The sequence below is a fragment of the Pseudophryne corroboree genome, chromosome 4 (genome assembly GCF_028390025.1).
Source record: "Pseudophryne corroboree isolate aPseCor3 chromosome 4, aPseCor3.hap2, whole genome shotgun sequence".
Classification (NCBI taxonomy): domain Eukaryota; kingdom Metazoa; phylum Chordata; class Amphibia; order Anura; family Myobatrachidae; genus Pseudophryne; species Pseudophryne corroboree.
The window spans coordinates 905,483,406-905,502,427 of NC_086447.1; the positions used below are offsets into that span (position 1 = coordinate 905,483,406).

Sequence of the window (19,022 nt, forward strand, 5' to 3'; positions counted from 1 at the left end):
CAATATTTTAGTATGCTTATACTTTTTTCTGTTTATATAATGTATAAGGACTTGTATACCTGCATAAAACTATTTTTTTATGTGTTTACAAATAAATGTTGCACCAAGGACGCGGTTATGATGCTATTTCCCCATGTTTTCGACTTCACCCTGTGAAAAAGCCTTGCGTGATAACGAAATTTGGTCATATTTGAAATTGGCGTGCCAAAAACTGTGAAGGGCCCTACACATTGGCCGATCTGCCGCCGAGCTGCCCGACGGCGGATACGGCCGACGGGCGACCCGGCGGCGGGGGGGGGTGAAGTTTCTTCACTCCCCCCGTCACCCGGCTGCATTGAAGTGCAGGCAAATATGGACGAGATCGTCCGTATTGGCCTGCATGTACAGCCGACGGGGGACCAGCGATGAACGAGCGCGGGACCGCGCATCGTTCATCGCTGAAGCCTCCACACTCAAAGATATGAACGGTATTGAGATCGTTCATATCTTTGACTGATGTCGGCCAGTGTGTAGGGCCTATAAGAATCATTCATCAAATTGCAGACAATTTTCAATGGGATGTGGTCAAGATGGCGGCTGTCGATCCCGGAAGTTGGAAAGTCTATGCCGAAATCCCGACAGGATCAGGAGACTGATTCCGGAATCCCGTCAGCCGGTGTCCCGACCAGAAGTATAGCGGACAGGTTAGGGGGGGATGTTAGGCTTAGGCACACCTGAGGTTGTAGGGTTAGGCTGCGTGAGACAGGGGGGGGGGGGGGGGGGGGTTTAGGGTTAGGCGTGGGGGGGTTTAGGTTTAGGCAACAACGGGGAGAGGTTAGGGACAAGCATTAAGGGGGAGGGGGGGTAGGCTGCGGAAAGGGAGGGGTAGGGGAGAGGGGGTTACAGTTATACCTTCCCCCTGTCGGGATTTACACCATGAGGCATCCCGTCGGCTGTGGTATCATACTAAATCCTTTTCAATGACCCCAATTTAGCAGGGCTGTGAATTATTAACGCAAGTGCAAAACACGCAACCGCATTCTGCGTCTGCGTTCGGTTGGCTTGCCTCAGTTTTGTTTAAGCATGTCACTGTATTTGGAAAAGTCTGTTTATCTGTAAGAGCACATGGGGAACACGAGTGCTGTATGTTACAGATGCGTTCTTCCTCATCTAGCCTCTGTATGTACTGAGTGGCGGCACACATGACGCCAGCGCCAATTGTCTTTCTCTAACGTCCTAGTGGATGCTGGGGACTCCGTCAGGACCATGGGGAATAGCGGCTCCGCAGGAGACAGGGCACAAAAGCAAGCTTTTAGGATCACATGGTGTGTACTGGCTCCTCCCCCCATGACCCTCCTCCAAGCCTCAGTTAGGTTTTTGTGCCCGGCCGAGAAGGGTGCAATCTAGGTGGCTCTCTTAAAGAGTTACTTAGAAAAAGTTTTTAGGTTCTTTATTTTCAGTGAGTCCTGCTGGCAACAGGCTCACTGCATCGAGGGACTTAGGGGAGAGATTTTCAACTCACCTGCGTGCAGGATGGATTGGATTCTTAGGCTACTGGACATAGCTCCAGAGGGAGTCGGAACACAGGGCTCGCCCTGGGGTTCGTCCCGGAGCCGCGCCGCCGACCCCCCTTGCAGACGCTGAAGATGAAGAGGTCCGGAACCAGGCGGCAGAAGACTCTCAGTCTTCATCAGGTAGCGCACAGCACTGCAGCTGTGCGCCATTGTTGTCAGCACACTTCACACAGCGGTCACGGAGGGTGCAGGGCGCTGGGGGGGGGCGCCCTGGGCAGCAATGTATAATACCTGTATGGCGAAAAATACATCACATATAGCCCTTGAGGCTATATGGATGTATTTAACCCCTGCCAGATATCTAAAACTCCGGAGAAGAAGCCCGCCGAAAAGGGGGCGGGGCCTATTCTCCTCAGCACACAGCGCCATTTTCCCTCACAGAAAGGCTGGTGGGAAGGCTCCCATGCTCTCCCCTGCACTGCACTACAGAAACAGGGTTAAAACAGAGAGGGGGGGGCACTGATTTGGCGATATGTATATATATTAAAATGCTATAAGGGAGGAACACTTATATAAAGGTTGTCCCTGGATAATTATAGCGTTTTGGTGTGTGCTGGCAAACTCTCCCTCTGTCTCCCCAAAGGGCTAGTGGGTCCTGTCCTCTATCAGAGCATTCCCTATGTGTGTGCTGTATGTCGGTACGTGTGTGTCGACATGTATGAGGAAAATATTGGTGAGGAGGCGGAGCAAATTGCCTGTAATGGTGATGTCACTCTCTAGGGAGTCGACACCGGAATGGATGGCTTATTTATGGAAATTACGTGACAATGTCAACACGCTGCAAGCCGGTTGACGACATGAGAGGGCCGGCGAACAAATTAGTATCTGTCCAGGCGTCTCAAACACCGTCAGGGGCTGTAAAATGCCCATTTACCTCAGTCGGTCGACACAGACCCAGACACGGACACTGATTTCAGTGTCGACGGTGAAGAAACAAACGTATTTTCTTTTAGGGCCACACGTTAAGGGCAATGAAGGAGGTGTTACATATTTCTGATACTCCAAGTACCACAAAAAAGGGTATTATGTGTGAGGTGAAAAAACTACCTGTAGTTTTTCCTGAATCAGATAAATTAAATGAAGTGTGTGATGATGCGTGGGTTTCCCCCGATAGGAAATTATTGGCGGTATACCCTTTCCCGCCAGAAGTTAAGGCGCGGTGGGAAACACCCCTCAGGGTGGATAAGGCGCTCACACGCTTATCAGAACAAGTGGCGGTACCATCTACGGATAGGGCCGTACTTAAGGAGCCAGCTGATAGGAGGCTGAAAAATATCCTAAAAAGTATACACACACATGCTGGTGTTATACTGCGACCAGCGATCGCCTCAGCCTGGATGTGCAGAGCTGAGGTGGCTTGGTCGGATTCCCTGACTAAAAATATTGATACCTTTGACAGGGACAGTATTTTATTGACTATAGAGCATTTAAAGGATGCATTTCTATATATGCGAGATGCGCAGAGGGATATTTGCACTCTGGCATCAAGAGTAAATGCGATGTCCATATCTGCAAGAAGATGTTTATGGACACGACAGTGGTCAGGTGATGCAGATTCCAAACGGCACAAAGATGTATTGCCGTATAAAGGGGAGGAGTTATTTGGGGTCGGTCCATGGGACCTGGTGGCCAGGGCAACTGCTGGAAAATCCACCGTTTTTTACCCTAAGTCACATCTCTGCAGAAAAAGACACCGTCTTTTCAGCCTCAGTCCTTTCGTCCCTATAAGAGTCATATCTGCCCAGGGATAGAGGAAAGGGAAGAAGACTGCAGCAGGCAGCCCATTCCCAGGAATAGAAGCCCTCCACCGCTTCTACCAAGTTCTCAGCATGACGCTGGGACCGTACAGGACCCCTGGATCCTACAAGTAGTATCCAAGGGGTACAGATTGGAATGTCGAGAGGTTTCCCCCCTCGCAGGTTCCTGTAGTCTGCTGTACCAATGTCTCCCTCCGACAGGGAGGCAGTATTGAAAACAATTCACAAGCTGTATTCCCAGCAGGTGATAATAAAATTACCCCTCCGACAACCACACTATATGGTGGTACTGAAGGCTAGGTGAGACCTATTCTAAATCTGAAAAATTTGAACACTTACAAGGGTTCAAATCCAGATGGAGTCACTCAGAGCAGTGATAGCAAAGAACAAGGGGACTATATGGTGTCCCGGGACATCAGGGATGCTTACCTCCATGTCCCAAAATTTGCCTTTTCTCACCAAGGGTACCTCAGGTTCGTGGTACAGAACTGTCACTATCAGTTTCAAGACGATGCCGTTGGATTGTCCAAGGCACCCCGGGTCCATACCAAGGTAATGACCGAAAGGAGGATTCGTCTTCAAAGAAAATGGACGACCTCCTGATAAGAACAAGGTCCAGAGAACAGTTGGAGGTCGGAGTAGCACTATCTCAAGTAGTTCTACGACAGCACGGGTGGATTCTAAATATTCCAAAACCGCAGTTGTTCCGACGACACGTCTGCTGGTCCTAGGGATGATTCTGGACACAGTCCAGGAAAAGGTGTTTCTCCCAGAGGAGAAAGCCAGGGAGTTATCCGAGCTAATCGGGATCCTCCTAAAACCAGGAAAAGTGTCAGTGCATCATTGCACAAGAGTCCTGGTAAAAATGGTGGCTTATTACGAAGCGCTTCCATTCGGCAGATTTCACGCAAGAACTCTTCAGTGGGATCTGCTGGACAAATGGTCCGGATCGCATCTTCAGATGCATCAGCGGATAACCCTATATCCAAGGACAAGGGTGTCTCTCCTGTGGTGATTACAGAGTGCTCATCTTCTAGAGGGCCGCAGATTCGGCATTCAGGATTGGATGCTCGTGACCACGGAGGCCAGCCTGAGAGGCTGGGGAGCAGTCACACAAGGAGTGTGATCAAGTCTGGAGAATTCTCTCCACATAAATATACTGGAGCTAAGAGCAAATTTATAATGCTCTAAGCTTAGCAAGACCTCTGCTTCAAGGTCAGCCGGTATTGACCCAGTGGGATAACATCACGGCAGTCGCCCACGTAAACAGAAAGGGCGGCACAAGAAGCAGGAGGGCAGTGGCAAAACTGCAAGGATTTTTCGCTAGGCGGAAAATCATGTGATAGCACTGTCAGCAGTGTTCATTCCGGGAGTGGACGACTGGGAAGCAGACTTCCTCAGCAGGCACGACCTCCACCCGGGAGAGTGGGAACTTCATCGGGAAGTTTTCCGCATGATTGTGAACCGTTGGGAAAGACCAAAGGTGGACATGATGGCGTCCCGCCCGAACAAAAAATGGGACAGGTATTGCGCCAGGTCACGAGACCTTCAGGCGATAGCTGTGGACGTCCTGGTAACACCGTGGGTGTAACAGTCGGTGTATGTGTTCCCTCCTCTGCTTCTCATAACCAAGGTATTGAGAATTATAAGACATAGAGGAGTAAGAACTATACTCGTGGCTCCGGATTGGCCAAGAGGGACTTGGTAACCGGAACTTCAAGAGATGCTCACAGAGGACTAATGGCCTCGGGAGCTAAGAAGGGATTTGCTTTCAGCAAGTACCATGTCTGTTCCAAGAGGAACCGTGGCATCGGCCTTTAAGAAAGGACCTGCTCCAGCAGGGACCTTGTCTGTTCTAAGACTTACCGCGACTGCGTTTGACGGCATGGCGGTTTGAACGCCGGATCCTAAGGGAAAAGGCATTCCGGAAGAGGTCATACCTACCCTGGTCAAAGCCAGGAAGGAGGTGACCGCACAACGTTATCACCACATGTGGTAAAAATATGTTGCGTGGGTGAGGCCAGGAAGGCCCCACGAAAAAATTTCAACTAGGTCGATTTCTGCACTTCCTGCAAACAGGAGTGTCTATGAGCCTCAAATTGGGGTCCATTAAGGTTCAAGTTTCGGCCCTATAGATTTTCTTCCAGAAAGAATTGGCTTCAGTTCCTGAAGTCCAGACGTTTGTCAAGGGAGTATTGCATATACAGCCCTTGTGTGCCTCCAGTGGCACCGTGGGATCTCAACGTAGTGTTGGGATTCCTCAAATCATATTGGTTTGAACCACTCAAATCTGTGGATTTGAAATATCTCACATGGAAAGTGACCATGCTGTTGGCCCTGGCCTCGGCCAGGCGATTGTCAAAATTGGCGGCTTTGTCTTACAAAAGCCCATATTTGATTTTCCATTCGGACAGGGCAGAACTGCGGACTCGTCCCCAGTTTCTTCCTAAGGTGGTGTTAGCGTTTCACCTGAAACAACCTATTGTGGTGCCTGCGGCTACTAGGGACTTGGAGGACTCCAAGTTGCTAGACGTTGTCAGGGCCCTGAAAATATATATATATATAATTCCAGGACGGCTGGAGTCAGAAAGTCTGACTTGCTGTTTATATTGTAGGCACCCAAAAAGCTGGGTGCTCCTGCTTCTAAGCAGACTATTGCTCGTTGGATTTGTAGTACAATTCAGCTTGCACATTCTGTGGCAGGCCTGCCACAGCCAAAATCTGTAAATGCCCATTCCACAAGGAAGGTGGGCTCATCTTGGGCGGCTGCCCGAGGGGTCTCGGCTTTACAACTTTGCCGAGCAGCTACTTGGTCAGGGGCAAACACGTTTGCTAAATTCTACAAATTTGATACCCTGGCTGAGGAGGACCTGGAGTTCTCTCATTCGGTGCTGCAGAGTCATCCGCACTCTCCCGCCCGTTTGGGAGCTTTGGTATAATCCCCATGGTCCTGACGGAGTCCCCAGCATCCACTAGGACGTTAGAGAAAATAAGATTTTACTTACCGATAAATCTATTTCTCATAGTCCGTAGTGGATGCTGGGCGCCCATCCCAAGTGCGGATTGTCTGCATTACTTGTACATAGTTATTGTTACAAAAAAATCGGGTTATTATTGTTGTGAGCCATCTTTTTTAGAGGCTACTTCATTGTTATCATACTGTTAACTGGGTTCAAATCGCAAGTTGTACGGTGTGATTGGTGTGGCTGGTATGAGTCTTACCCGGGATTCAAGATCCTTCCTTATTGTGTACGCTCGTCCGGGCACAGTACCTAACTGAGGCTTGGAGGAGGGTCATGGGGGGAGGAGCCAGTACACACCATGTGATCCTAAAAGCTTGCTTTTGTGCCCTGTCTCCTGCGGAGCCGCTATTCCCCATGGTCCTGACGGAGTCCCCAGCATCCACTACGGACTATGAGAAATAGATTTATCGGTAAGTAAAATCTTATTTTTTCCCCCCGAAAATGTGTCTTTTTATTTAGTCAGTCTTTGCTGATTAAAATAATATGCATCATACTATATTCTGTGTGCGGCTGTATCTGCATACGCAATGCTACGTTAGTGTTTTCCAGGAAAACTGCACGAAGAGACGCTCAGCGTTGGTGAACGCTCTCACGGCTAGGCGCAACTAGAAGGGCTGTCTAACGTGACTGCAGCAACCATGAGGGAGTACACATCTGTATATTGGGCCTAATTCAGTGTTGATTGCAGCAGCAAATTTGTTAGCAGGTGGGCAAAACCATGTGCAGGGGGGGCAGATATAACATGTGCAGAGAGAGTTAGATTTGGGTGGGGTGTGTTCAAATTGAAATCTAAATTGCAGTGTCAAAATAAAGCAGCCAGTATTTACCCCGCACAGAAACAAAATAACCCACCCAAATCTAACTCTCTCTGCACATGTTACATCTGCCCCACCTGCAGTGCACATGGTTTTGCCCAACTGCTAACAAATTTGCTGCTGCGATCAACTCTGAATTACCCCCCGTTGTGTTTTTCCCATGCATGTCAATGGCCCATACTTTTCAATTGAGTTGTGCATTGTGTACAGAAACCACATTGCAATAAACGTCTAATTTTCCCCCCACAACAGTAACAGTTAATTCCTTTTCTTTTGTGATCTTGGTAGGAGAAGACGCAGAGATAGCATCTTTGTCATCACGTTGCAGCTACTATAGGAAACTTTTTGCGGTTGGCTGAATGGCTTAAGGGCGTCTTGATCAATTTAGTGCAGTCATTTAATAATAGCACTGATGACTCCTTCATTCAGTAGGACACAACTCATGCTCTCGAGTGTTTGGCTGGTGAAGGGATGAATGGGGGAGGAGTGCGGTATGCTGCCCCATATTTATTCATATATTCAACTTTCCCATTCTTTTCACTGGTGCTTCAATCACCATTGAAATGAAAGGGAAAAGCTTTGTGCCACCTTTGAGAATGCATACAAATTTGAACACATGTAATCCGTGTATCAAATACTCATTGGGCACCTGTGTGAATGCCTAGCATTTATGTGGTTTACACGCCGGTAGTTATGGGCTCTTAAGCAGAAAGGACTTCAAATGGGCTTGTTGCAGACTATCTGTGCAGAAAAGCATAGTGTGGCCTGGAAGATTGATACATAGTGGCCAGTGAGATCCCGGGGGTGCTGCGGGTGGGGGAGAGGGTCCGGAGCTACCGCGGTGCTGAAGGGTGTGTGTGGGGGTGCCGTGATGTGGCCCAGAGGTACTGTGAGTAGGGGAGTGGTGAGTAATGCTTATCCTGCTTCTCCTCCTGTCAGCAGCTAGGCTGCTGTCCTCCCTTTGGCAGTGGCTCTCCCGGAGACTCGCACAGCAGCCAGTCACTATTGTTACCACCGGTGTCCCAACGCACTGCATTACAGGGAAGAAGATGCACTCAATAAACTACAGGTCCCAGCAGCCCTAAGGGCCGGAATGCTTCGGCGCTAAGGACTGCTGGGAGCTGTAGTTTAGGGAGCGTTACGTGTCTTAGGGTCACTGGTACAGAGGGCGTTACGTGTGTAAGCAGCACTGGTACAGGGGGACGTTACGTGTGTAAGCATCACTGGTACAGGGGGGGCGTTACGTGTGTAAGCATCACTGGTACAGGGGGCCGTTACGTGTGTAAGCATCACTGGTACAGGGGGATGTTACGTATGTAAGCATCACTGGTACAGGGGGACGTTGCGTGTGTAAGCATCACTGGTACAGGGGGCGTTACGTGTGTAAGCGGCACTGGTACAGGGGGCGTAACGTGTGTAAGCGTCACTGGTACAGGGGGTGTTACATGTGTAAGCATCACTGGTACAGGGGGACGTTGCGTGTGTAAGCATCACTGGTACAGGGGGCGTTACGTGTGTAAGCGGCACTGGTACAGGGGGCGTAACGTGTGTAAGCGTCACTGGTACAGGGGGTGTTACATGTGTAAGCATCACTGGTACAGGGGGCGTTGCGTGTGTAAGCGGCACTGGTACAGGGGGCGCTACGTGTGTAAGCGGCACTGGTACAGGGGGCGTTACGTGTGTAAGCATCACTGGTACAGGGGGCGTTACGTGTGTAAGCGTCACTGGTACAGGGGGCGTAACGTGTGTAAGCGTCACTGGTACAGGGGGTGTTACATGTGTAAGCATCACTGGTACAGGGGGCGTTACTTGTATATGGTCACTGGTACAGGGGGGGCGTTACATGTGTAAGCATCACTGGTACAGGGGGCGTTACGTGTGTAAGCGTCCCTGCTACAGGGGGTATTATGTGCACTGTGCCTTTGTACAGTATGCAAGGGTGCAAATTTATAGTTTGCAGGGGGGCGCCGAACACCCTAGCACCGGCCCAGACTGCACACCCACTGCACTGCACAGCATTGTCACCTTTTACATTGATTCAGCGTCCATACATTACCCTCCACGATATCACCCTCTCTATCCATTACAGTAACCATCTCGGGGCTTCCAGGCCGGCAGCCCAGGTGCTGTGTTGCGGAGTCAGGGCCTCTGGAGATCTGGGCGCAGCTGGGGCTGGGGGTCACTTCTCTGACATCACACGCAGAGGAGGCTCCAGGGCTCAGAGAGTATGCGGCGCAGGGAGGGCTATGAAAGCCTTCCGCTGCGCCGCTTTCATACACATCTATGCCGGTGGCTGCAGCAGCTTTTGTTCCACCTGCGTCGCGGTTAGGGAGTGGGGATTATTGATGCTGGAGGGGGCAAGCGGACTGGCAGCAGGACATAGGATGCTGCAGTAAAAGTATTCCCCCCCCCCCCTATCTACAGCGCAGAGACTTGCTGCAGATGCAGTGGCATACCCTCCAGCCGGATCTTTTTGGCAGGTGCATTCCCTTTTTTTTATGCTCTGTACCGATCATTGACTCTCCAAACTTCCATTGAAAGTATAGGAAAAGGGGCGTCTCCACGCGGCTGTACCCATGGCCACGCCCCTTTTCGAATTTATAGCAATGTTTATGTGTAAATTGTTGGAGGGTGTGTTGCTGCAGATGCAGGGGGACTATTTTGGGGTGTGGGGCTGGAGCTGCAGCTCCATCAGCCCCATTGTTAATCCTGCTCTGTGAAAACACAGCAGGCAAAGGGCAGAGCCTCCCATTGGATGTAACCTGTGTGGGAGGACGTTTCTCGCCCAATCAGCTGTGGACAGGGTGTGATAGACCTGCCACTAACCCAATGAGAGCTCCTAGCCACGCCCAGCGTTATACACACAGGCACAGAATCACAGAGCTGGGCTGTTATATAGGAGATGCATATTTTTATGATGATGTAATTCTTTTTAAATAATACCAGTGGCATTTATGACGCAGAGGGCGGGGCACTGTTTTACATCTCATTTCGCACCCAGGCAATGCTATTAGTTTTCCATATTTCAAAACTGCCACAGTTCAGCATCATAAATGTAAATGTCAATGTACTGTACAGGACCCAGTGCAGGATGCTGTCCTTCAGTGCGGGAGCTTTTACATGCGATGATTATAAGTGGCGTTCTCACTTTAAGACGTACCGGAAGGCTCTTCAATATCACTGTCTAGCTTCCATGTTGCACAAATATGCTTTCCCCATCACCCATGCTGTGTGATTTATTTGTAGAACAGTACCATGCCTTTGGATATTGTATGTAACTATTAAATGCAATGCACGCTCTCTTCACTTACAGTACACAGCAGGTGCAGCCATATTGTGGGCGGAGCCAAGTTTAGCCTTTCCCCCCCCCCCGCCAGGATCTAAGGTGTGGCTGCTCCCAGTGAGTGGCCGGGCCGTGTTGTCGTGAATATAGGTACAAACTGCAAATTGCCTGCCCATGCTATGTGTGGCTGATTAGTGCACCTTAATGCCCCAACACGTGTGCATGTGGATTTCTGCTAATACATGACTTGTCCTTGTGTTTCAGAGCCATGGTGTCATGGAGGGGGGTCTACTTTGTGTGTGTGCTGTTCCTGGGAAGTTTCTTCGGCAGCGTTTTCATGCTCGCACCGTTTGTCCCGTTGATGTTCCTGTCTCCCAGCTGGTATCGATGGATAACGGACCGAATTGTGGCTACTTGGCTGACGTTGCCCGTGGTAAGGATTGCACCACCCATTGCTTCCTCTAATCTGCTGTTGGCTGGGATTTTACAGGCATCATCATTGAATCTCGTAGACCTTTTCCCAGTTTTACTATATACAGTATATGCCCGAGAGCAGGTGATAATCCTGTTTAGAAAATCAGGTGGGGGGTTTTAAAGGAGAACTCTGTCTGTAATGTGTAACTGGGGTGAGGTTCCCAGAGGTTTGGTAGATAAGCGCGATTTATCCATCCATCCATCCATCCATCCATCCATCCATCCATCCATCCTCCCTCCCTCCCTCCCTCCCTCCCTCCCTCCCTCCCTCCCTCTCCTTAGGTCTCAGATGCTTACTAAGAAGCGGTTTTAAAAATGTCACTGCCCATCCATGGAAATCGACAAACATGGATGTGTGTTTGTATTTATGTATGTGTATATGTAGTTCCAGCATAACTCCGGAATGCCTGCAGCAATTTACACCAAACTTTGTACACATATGATTTCCAATCTGGGAACAAACACTGTGGGGGTAACACACCCCTAGCACTCCTTGGGGTGAGGCAACCCAGAGTATTTCTGCAGCCAGCATAACTCGGGACTGCCTGGAGCAATTTATACCAAACTTGTGACTTACAATCGGGGAACAAACACTGTGGGGGTAACACACCACTAGCACCCCTAGGGGTGGGCCAGCAGCACAGAGTATATCAGGACATGCATGATATGTTAGTGAGGACAGGGCTGCATGTGACAGGGGCAGTGACATGTGAGGAGGGGAATGGAGGCAGCAGGAAGCCACAGACTGAGAGTTATATAGTGGGAGGAGCAGGGTCCCCAGCAGCACAGAGTATATCAGGAGATGAGTGATGTGTCAGTGAGGACAGGGCTGCATGTGACAGGGGCAGTGACATGATGTGAGGTGGGTAATGGAGGCAGCAGGAAGCCACAGACTGAGAGTTATATAGTGGGAGGAGCAGGGTCCCCAGCAGCACAGAGTATAACAGGAGATTAGTGATGTGTCGGTGAGGACAGGGCTGCAGGTGACAGGGGCAGTGACATGATGTGAGGAGGAGAATGGAGGCAGCAGGAACCCACAGACAGAGTTATATAGTGGAAGGAGCAGGGTCCCCAGCAGCACAGAGTATATCAGGAGATGAGTGATGTGTTAGTGAGGACAGGGCTGCATGTGACAGGGGCAGTGACATGATGTGAGGAGGGGAATGGAGGCAGCAGGAAGCCACAGACGGAGAGTTATATAGTGGGAGGAGCAGAGTCCCCAGCAGCACAGAGTATATCAGGAGATGAGTGATGTGTCAGTGAGGACAGGGCTGCATGTGACAGGGGCAGTGACATGTGAGGAGGGGAATGGAGGCAGCAGGAAGCCACAGACTGAGAGTTATATAGTGGGAGGAGCAGGGTCCCCAGCAGCACAGAGTATATCAGGATATGAGTGATGTGTCAGTGAGGACAGGGCTGCATGTGACAGGGGCAGTGACATGATGTGAGGAGGGGAATGGAGGCAGCAGGAAGCCACAGACGGAGAGTTATATAGTGGGAGGAGCAGGGTCCCCAGCAGCACAGAGTATATCAGGAGATGAGTGATGTGTCAGTGAGGACAGGGCTGCATGTGACTGGGGCAGTGACATGTGAGGAGGGGAATGGAGGCAGCAGGAAGCCACAGACTGAGAGTTATATAGTGGGAGGAGCAGGGTCCCCAGCAGCACAGAGTATATCAGGATATGAGTGATGTGTCAGTGAGGACAGGGCTGCATGCGACAGGGGCAGTGACATGATGTGAGGAGGGGAATGGAGGCAGCAGGAAGCCACAGACTGAGAGTTATATAGTGGGAGGAGCAGGGTCCCCAGCAGCACAGAGTATATCAGGAGATGAGTGATGTGTCAGTGAGGACAGGACTGCATGTGACAGGGGCAGTGACATGATGTGAGGAGGGGAATGGAGGCAGCAGGAAGCCACAGACTGAGAGTTGTGTAGTGGTAAGAGCAGGGTCCCTTGGGAGACCAAAAAGGGGCCTGGCCACTACACAAAGTGCGTCAGGGAAGCAAGATATGCCTATATACTAGATCTTCAACCAACGTAAATTAACTAACAACTATCATTCTAATTTACCATCCTCATCCCATAGTGAAGCACATGTATTCAGCTAGTACAGTATGCAATGAATGTTTTAGCGATAGGAAGTTAGTTGAACACATCCAGGAAGCCTGTCCCTGCTAGTTAGTGATCAACGCCACTTTCCAGGGGCTACTTCACATGTGCTGACCGCGCTAGGGAGGTCCCAGTGTTCTTTGCAGAGTGCGACTTATAGGCTACAATGTCTTAAGCTATCTTCAGATGGGTTTACCTACCGGAACCAAGAAAGCAGCTCTCATAGGTTTCTGTGGGGGCTGCTTTTGTGTTTGGAAACGGGGGAATCACACAAAGCAGATATCTCCAATATCTGCTGCTGTTCCCTGTAGATACGTCTGGGGATACTCAATATTTGTTGGGGTACCATCCCAAAACGGGGGTTTTCAGTAGATATCCCTTAAGACCACTTTATATTTCTCCTTCATCCACTAGGGGCCGTCCAGTGGCCCCTGTGGAATCGGAGAAAGGGATTTATCGGTAAGTACCAAAATCCTGATTTACCTTTCTAATGTATTAGATGCAAGCTATTGTTCTTTTATTAGATATCGGGGATCATTCTCCGCAGTGTAGGTTTACTGCCTGGAAATATGTTGTTCTTGTGTTGATCAAATATAGGGGCAGATATATTAAGCCTGGAGAAGTGATAAAGCAGTGATAAGTGCAAGGTGATAACGCTCCAGCCAATCGGCTCTTAACTGTCAATTTACATATTGGAGCTGATTTGCTGGTGAGTTATCACCTTGAACTTATCACTGGTTTATCACTTCTCCAGGCTTAATACATCTGCCCCAGAGTCGCTCATCACAAATATATTATGTAAAAGATGAAAAAGAAAGCCTTTAGTTCTGATAAGTCCTTGAAACTGAAACATATATTTGTTAATGGTATTAGTGTATGCGTGTGTGTGTGTATGTATGTATGTATGTATGTATGTATGTGTGTGTGTGTATATATATATATATATATATATATATATATATATATATATATATAACAGAAAGAATATAGAGCGGCACTCAGCGTCTTGATCAAAAAGTAAAAATGTGTATTTAAAACACCAACATGAACCAACGTTTCGGGACACACAGGTCCCTTTGTCAAGGTGTACAGCAATAAGTGAAGGGTGACAACATACCTTTATAGCCAGAGAAGCCCCAGAGTGACTTGTGCGAAGTGCGGCGTCCGTCCACGAGGTCCGGCGCCTGCTGCTGACGTCATTGGCGAGCGGCCGTTTGTTGCCATAGAGACCAACTGCAATGCTACGCCGCTGCCGAAAGAGTGTGACAGACGTGGTGACTATCAGGAAAGTAATACCACCACCGTGTGTGTGTGAATACCGAGCAGAGCCGGAGGGGTTAACTGGTGCACAATATGCAGCAAAGTTTCCAAGGCTCTAACTGTACATTTAAAGAGCCGTAATTAAACAGTCAATTAGGGTTACTGTAGTGTTAAGCTAGGTAACTGTATGGCAAAAAAGCATATATAGCATGGAGTAATTCAGATGCATCATTAACCATCCTTGCTGTGCTAGGGTAGAAAAGATAAAGTATGAAAATAAAGGTGAAAGTAAAAAGACATGTGAGAAAAGGCTTGCTGTCCATAATATATCAAAATTACAAATATAGTTGGGGCAAAATGACAATATAGAGGGTGACCAAGAGGAAGGGAGCGAGGGGGAAGGGGAGGGGGGGGGGGAGGAGGGGGAGAGGGGGAAGGGAGATGGAAGGAAAGGGAGCGGGTGGGAAGGGGGAGGGAGGGAGGGAGGGTAAGGAAAAAGGTGGGAAGGGGGGGAGGAGAGGGAAGGGATAGAAGGAATGGAAGGAATCCTTGATGTTCCTGGTAGGTTTAATGGGTGAACAAATTCCAGGGCATCATTTCATTTAGGCCGCCAGGATTAATTGTGCCCAGTCTATGAATCCACTTGGCTTCCAATCGAAGGAGTTTGCCTTCCCGATCGCCCCCTCTATATATATATCGCCTATATATAATATAAAACTTTTTAACAGCTGTAGCTAGATACAACGCTTAGTGTAGAATTGTCAAAGATTGTTAACCACTACTGAGCACGGGTCGCAGCCGGGAGCCTGACACGTGTGCTACCCGGCTGCGGCCCGTGCTCAGCCCCCTTTCCCACTGCACTCACCAACCCGGCATACTGCTGGGTTGGTGACGCTGCGCTGGGAGATCACATGATCTCCCAGCGCCGCCCTATCATACAGTGTAAACGGGAGCCGCGTCGCTTCTGTTTACACTACAGCCCTACCCGGATCATTCCCGTGTCCTACCCAGGTATTTACCCGGGTAGGATTCACGGGCCGCTTGATCCGGGTTTTTGCAGGGGGGACCCTTTTCCACTAGCAAAAAACATGGGTAAATGCTCGCCCCCGTGCATTCACCCGTGTTTTTTGAGCTAGTGGAAAAGGGGTATAAGTGAGGCTACCATTCCAGGGATACGTTTGTTCAAAAGTATAGGTTAGTGATTAGTTATAGTTAGTCCGTGGCATCATACAAAGGTAAGTGAGGCTTAGCGAACAAAGAATGATTACAATAATAATTATCAGCACAAACGATTAAAGTTGCGTTCCTGTATATGTCAGATCACACTGTGAATGCTTTATCTTTATGATAGAAGTTGTGGGGTGCGGATTATTAGATCTACACCAAAAAGGTCGAAGTTCAATAGGTCTATCACTAATGATGGACATGCATTAGGTCAAATGGTCGACATAGAATAGGTAGAGAGTAGGAAAGGTCAACAGGGTCAAAAAGTTAACATTGAAATGGGCGACACAAAAAAGGTAGACAACATTTATTTTTATTTTTTGGGGGGTGTTTTGTCACTTTTCTGCCACAAACAAGCCCCATTAGTATACCGTGTCCACTCGCATGGTGCGCGGGGGGCCTGGCTCCGCTGCGCTTGGCATGGGTTACTATACTCAGTCGTAGTCCACGTGAATGGTAAAGTATGAAAAAGTTGTAAAATTAAGAAGAAAAAAATCCCCCCAAAAAACTTGTCAACCTTTTGAAGTTGTTGGTCTAATGCATGTCTACCATTAGTGGCAGACCTATTGACAGTGACACTAGGCCTTTTTACTGTAGATCTATAGTCCGGATACTGAGGTTGTGTAGGCCCAGGGTCCTGACCATTGGTGTGCGCAGGGGGGGTGCCCTAATGTCTGGCACCCCGATCTCACATGCCTGATGCAGCGATCGCCAAGCAGGCTGATTACTGTCCCCTCTGCGCTGCACCCTGTCAGGACTGCATTACTGACCGGACGCCTGGGTTAATCAAGGATGCCACCGCCCACCCGTCACATGCCCACCTCTCTACTTCTATGCTATGCCAACGCCAGACACTAATGAGGAGCAGCATGCAGCCAGCATTCCTCTTAGGAAGACAAATTCAATACTGGCAGGCGGCCGGCAGCAGCATTGACACGTCACTCATTTTTCCAGTAGCAGCAGTACTAGTCTGCGACTGTTAGTGTCAGTGAGTGACTGACTTGTAAGTAAGCTGCTGCATCTTGCAGGGGAAAGAGCGGGGCAGCCAGACCAGGCTGAGGAGGAGCAGCGTAATTGCAGTGAGTGCCATCAGGGGTGTTTGTTTGGTGCGCACCATAACATCTGACAATGTATCTGCTTTATTGGGATTGGAACAAGGGTGGATATTTTATATTATGATGACCGTAAATAGATGGTGCTAGACACGCCCAAAAGGCGGTGCTAGACACACCCCTCCGACGGTGCACCCCCTAATAAAATGTGCTGCGCACGCCTATGGTCCTGACCATTGTGTTACCTTTCTCTTAGGCCTTGCTGGAGCTCGTCTTCGGTGCAAAAGTTGTCATAACGGGAGATGGGTTTATTCCGGGAGAACGAAGTGTTATTATAATGAACCATCGGACCAGGCTGGACTGGATGTTCCTATGGAATGGCTTACTGCGCTACAGTTACCTCCGGCTGGAAAAAATCTGCCTGAAATCCAGTCTGAAAGCCGTCCCTGGATTTGGTATGTACCTGTATTCTTATGTTGCACCCCACTATAGATTGAGAATCTCCACATGACATAATGTTTATCTTGTGACTGCAATCGATGATTTTTTTTAAACAAATGTAAGGTTCGGCTGCAGTTAGTTAGGTATATTTACTTCGCCAATGCAAACCTGCATCGTCTGCATGTCCATTGAGAACCTAAACAGCGACATTTTGCACCTCATCCCTTGTGAATGCAGCCTGTTTCTTAGGCGGCGACACAGAAAAATAAAGAGAAAGTGCAGGTGCACACTCTAAACACAAAGAACTCTGGCTATCAGAACAATTCTAATAAACTGCAATTTAACATGGAGTAAACTTGAGATTCTTAGCATAATTTTTCGGCCAAACATAGGGGGGCATATGTAATAGGGTCCAAGTTTTCTTCAGGTGTGGGATGCTGGCCGATCTCGGAGATTTTTTTTTAAAGCCGAGATCGACAGACATCCCGAACTTCTGGCAAACTCTGACCCCATTACGTATGCTCCGCGGGCCCACCTTAAAATATGAGCCCAATCTAACACTTTTTAGTACCTAAACTGCTTTTCACGAATATAACACTTCTTAACACTAATTGCTACTTCTCACTTATCAGCACCGAGCTGCTACTTTATGTAACTCCTTTTAACACTTAAACTACTTATCACTAGTATGATGCCTTGGGACGGTTGGGTTGTGCTGGCCCAGGGGGTCCTGTGCTCTGGACCTGAACCTTAGTAATGTTAGGGACCCACTTGATGAGGTCACCTGGCTGTGGCCCACCGCCCATATTTTTTGGCCAAACATTATGCTAAGAACATGTTAAATTGCAGAGTTTATTAGAATTGCTCTGACTGCCAGTGTTCTTGGTGTTTAGTGTGTGCACCTGCACTTTCTCCTTTTTTATGTGTGGCACTTCAAGCCTCAGAATGGTAGCACCACGTTTTATGTTTAAAATTAGGGTGTGCAGTCCAGCCCCCCTCCCCCATTCCCATATATTATTATGGGACGATTCAATTGGTTTTCTCCCTGGCTGCCACTAGGTGGTGCCTGACAGAGCAATTCAATTGTTGATCCGATTGGGCGGCATGCAGAGGGAGGCTTCATTAAATACGCCCTTAGTGTCTCTTCATGTACTGGCCCTGTTCTGCAGAGCATATCGGATTTATAAGCTAGCAGATGTTTACCAAATAATTACCTTTAATTTCTACAAATGTTTCCACTTTCTGGATAAGAGGGATATTCATTTGAAAAGAGACATATTCTCAAAACAAAACAAGTAAAATGTGAGTGCTCCCTATTTCTGAGGGTAGATTTCTTCACGTGTTAGTGCATACCATGGGGGCATGTTGTGATATTGCAATGTACAGGTACGGTATGCGCCAAAAGACCTCAGCGCCTTGTGGTGATCCAAAGAGAATGTACGACCGCGATCCCATAAATTCTATGTGGTCATTTTCTGAAAGCGTTAGCAGGTGATGCAGGTGGCCCGTGACTGGCAGGATCTGCTTGAATGTGCCTAAAGTTTATTATTGGGGAAAAAAGACCCCATCATTTTTCACGCTAATGTGGCCCTTTGCGGCACACTTCTACTGATAACGGAAAATCGTATAACTGCAGCAAGTTAAAATTCTGTGCATAATGTCCTGCAAATATTTTTTGATTTGGAATTTCAAGATCAAAAGTTAATGTAAACTTTCATTGATCTTGTTTTTTTTATTTTTTATCTCCCTTTAACTCTTTGTGAATCAGTCATCCTCTTTACTCCGCGTCTCTTCAGGTTTTCCGTGTTACCATTATTTAGACATGATATTTAGCATATCCCTCGAGAGCAGAAATAACTTCCCAAGCTCCAGAGAGGCCTAGTAAGTTTGTAATCCATTTCATTTGAAGTGGAACTCGGATGACAGATGTGGAAAACACAGGATATGAAACACAAACGTTTCTGTTTCCGATTGTGTGGAAGTTCTGTAGGGACAGAGGCCAAGATATGACGCACGTTTAGGAAACGTAG

General features: G+C 48.5%; 1 protein-coding gene across 3 annotated transcripts in view; it reads left to right on the plus strand.

The window, feature by feature from the left end:
- LCLAT1 (lysocardiolipin acyltransferase 1) overlaps positions 1 to 19,022 on the plus strand; it is a 299,303-nt gene that overhangs the window by 41,369 nt on the left and 238,912 nt on the right. For 2 of the 3 annotated variants that reach the window (XM_063918936.1, XM_063918935.1), the window contains exons 2-3: positions 10,696 to 10,864; positions 16,808 to 17,006. In XM_063918936.1, the coding sequence (XP_063775006.1) occupies positions 10,700 to 10,864; positions 16,808 to 17,006 (364 nt within the window). In that variant the 5' untranslated portion in view covers positions 10,696 to 10,699. Of the gene's footprint in view, positions 1 to 10,560; positions 10,582 to 10,695; positions 10,865 to 16,807; positions 17,007 to 19,022 lie in introns of those variants that run through there. The other variant, XM_063918937.1, reaches the window with a different exon arrangement.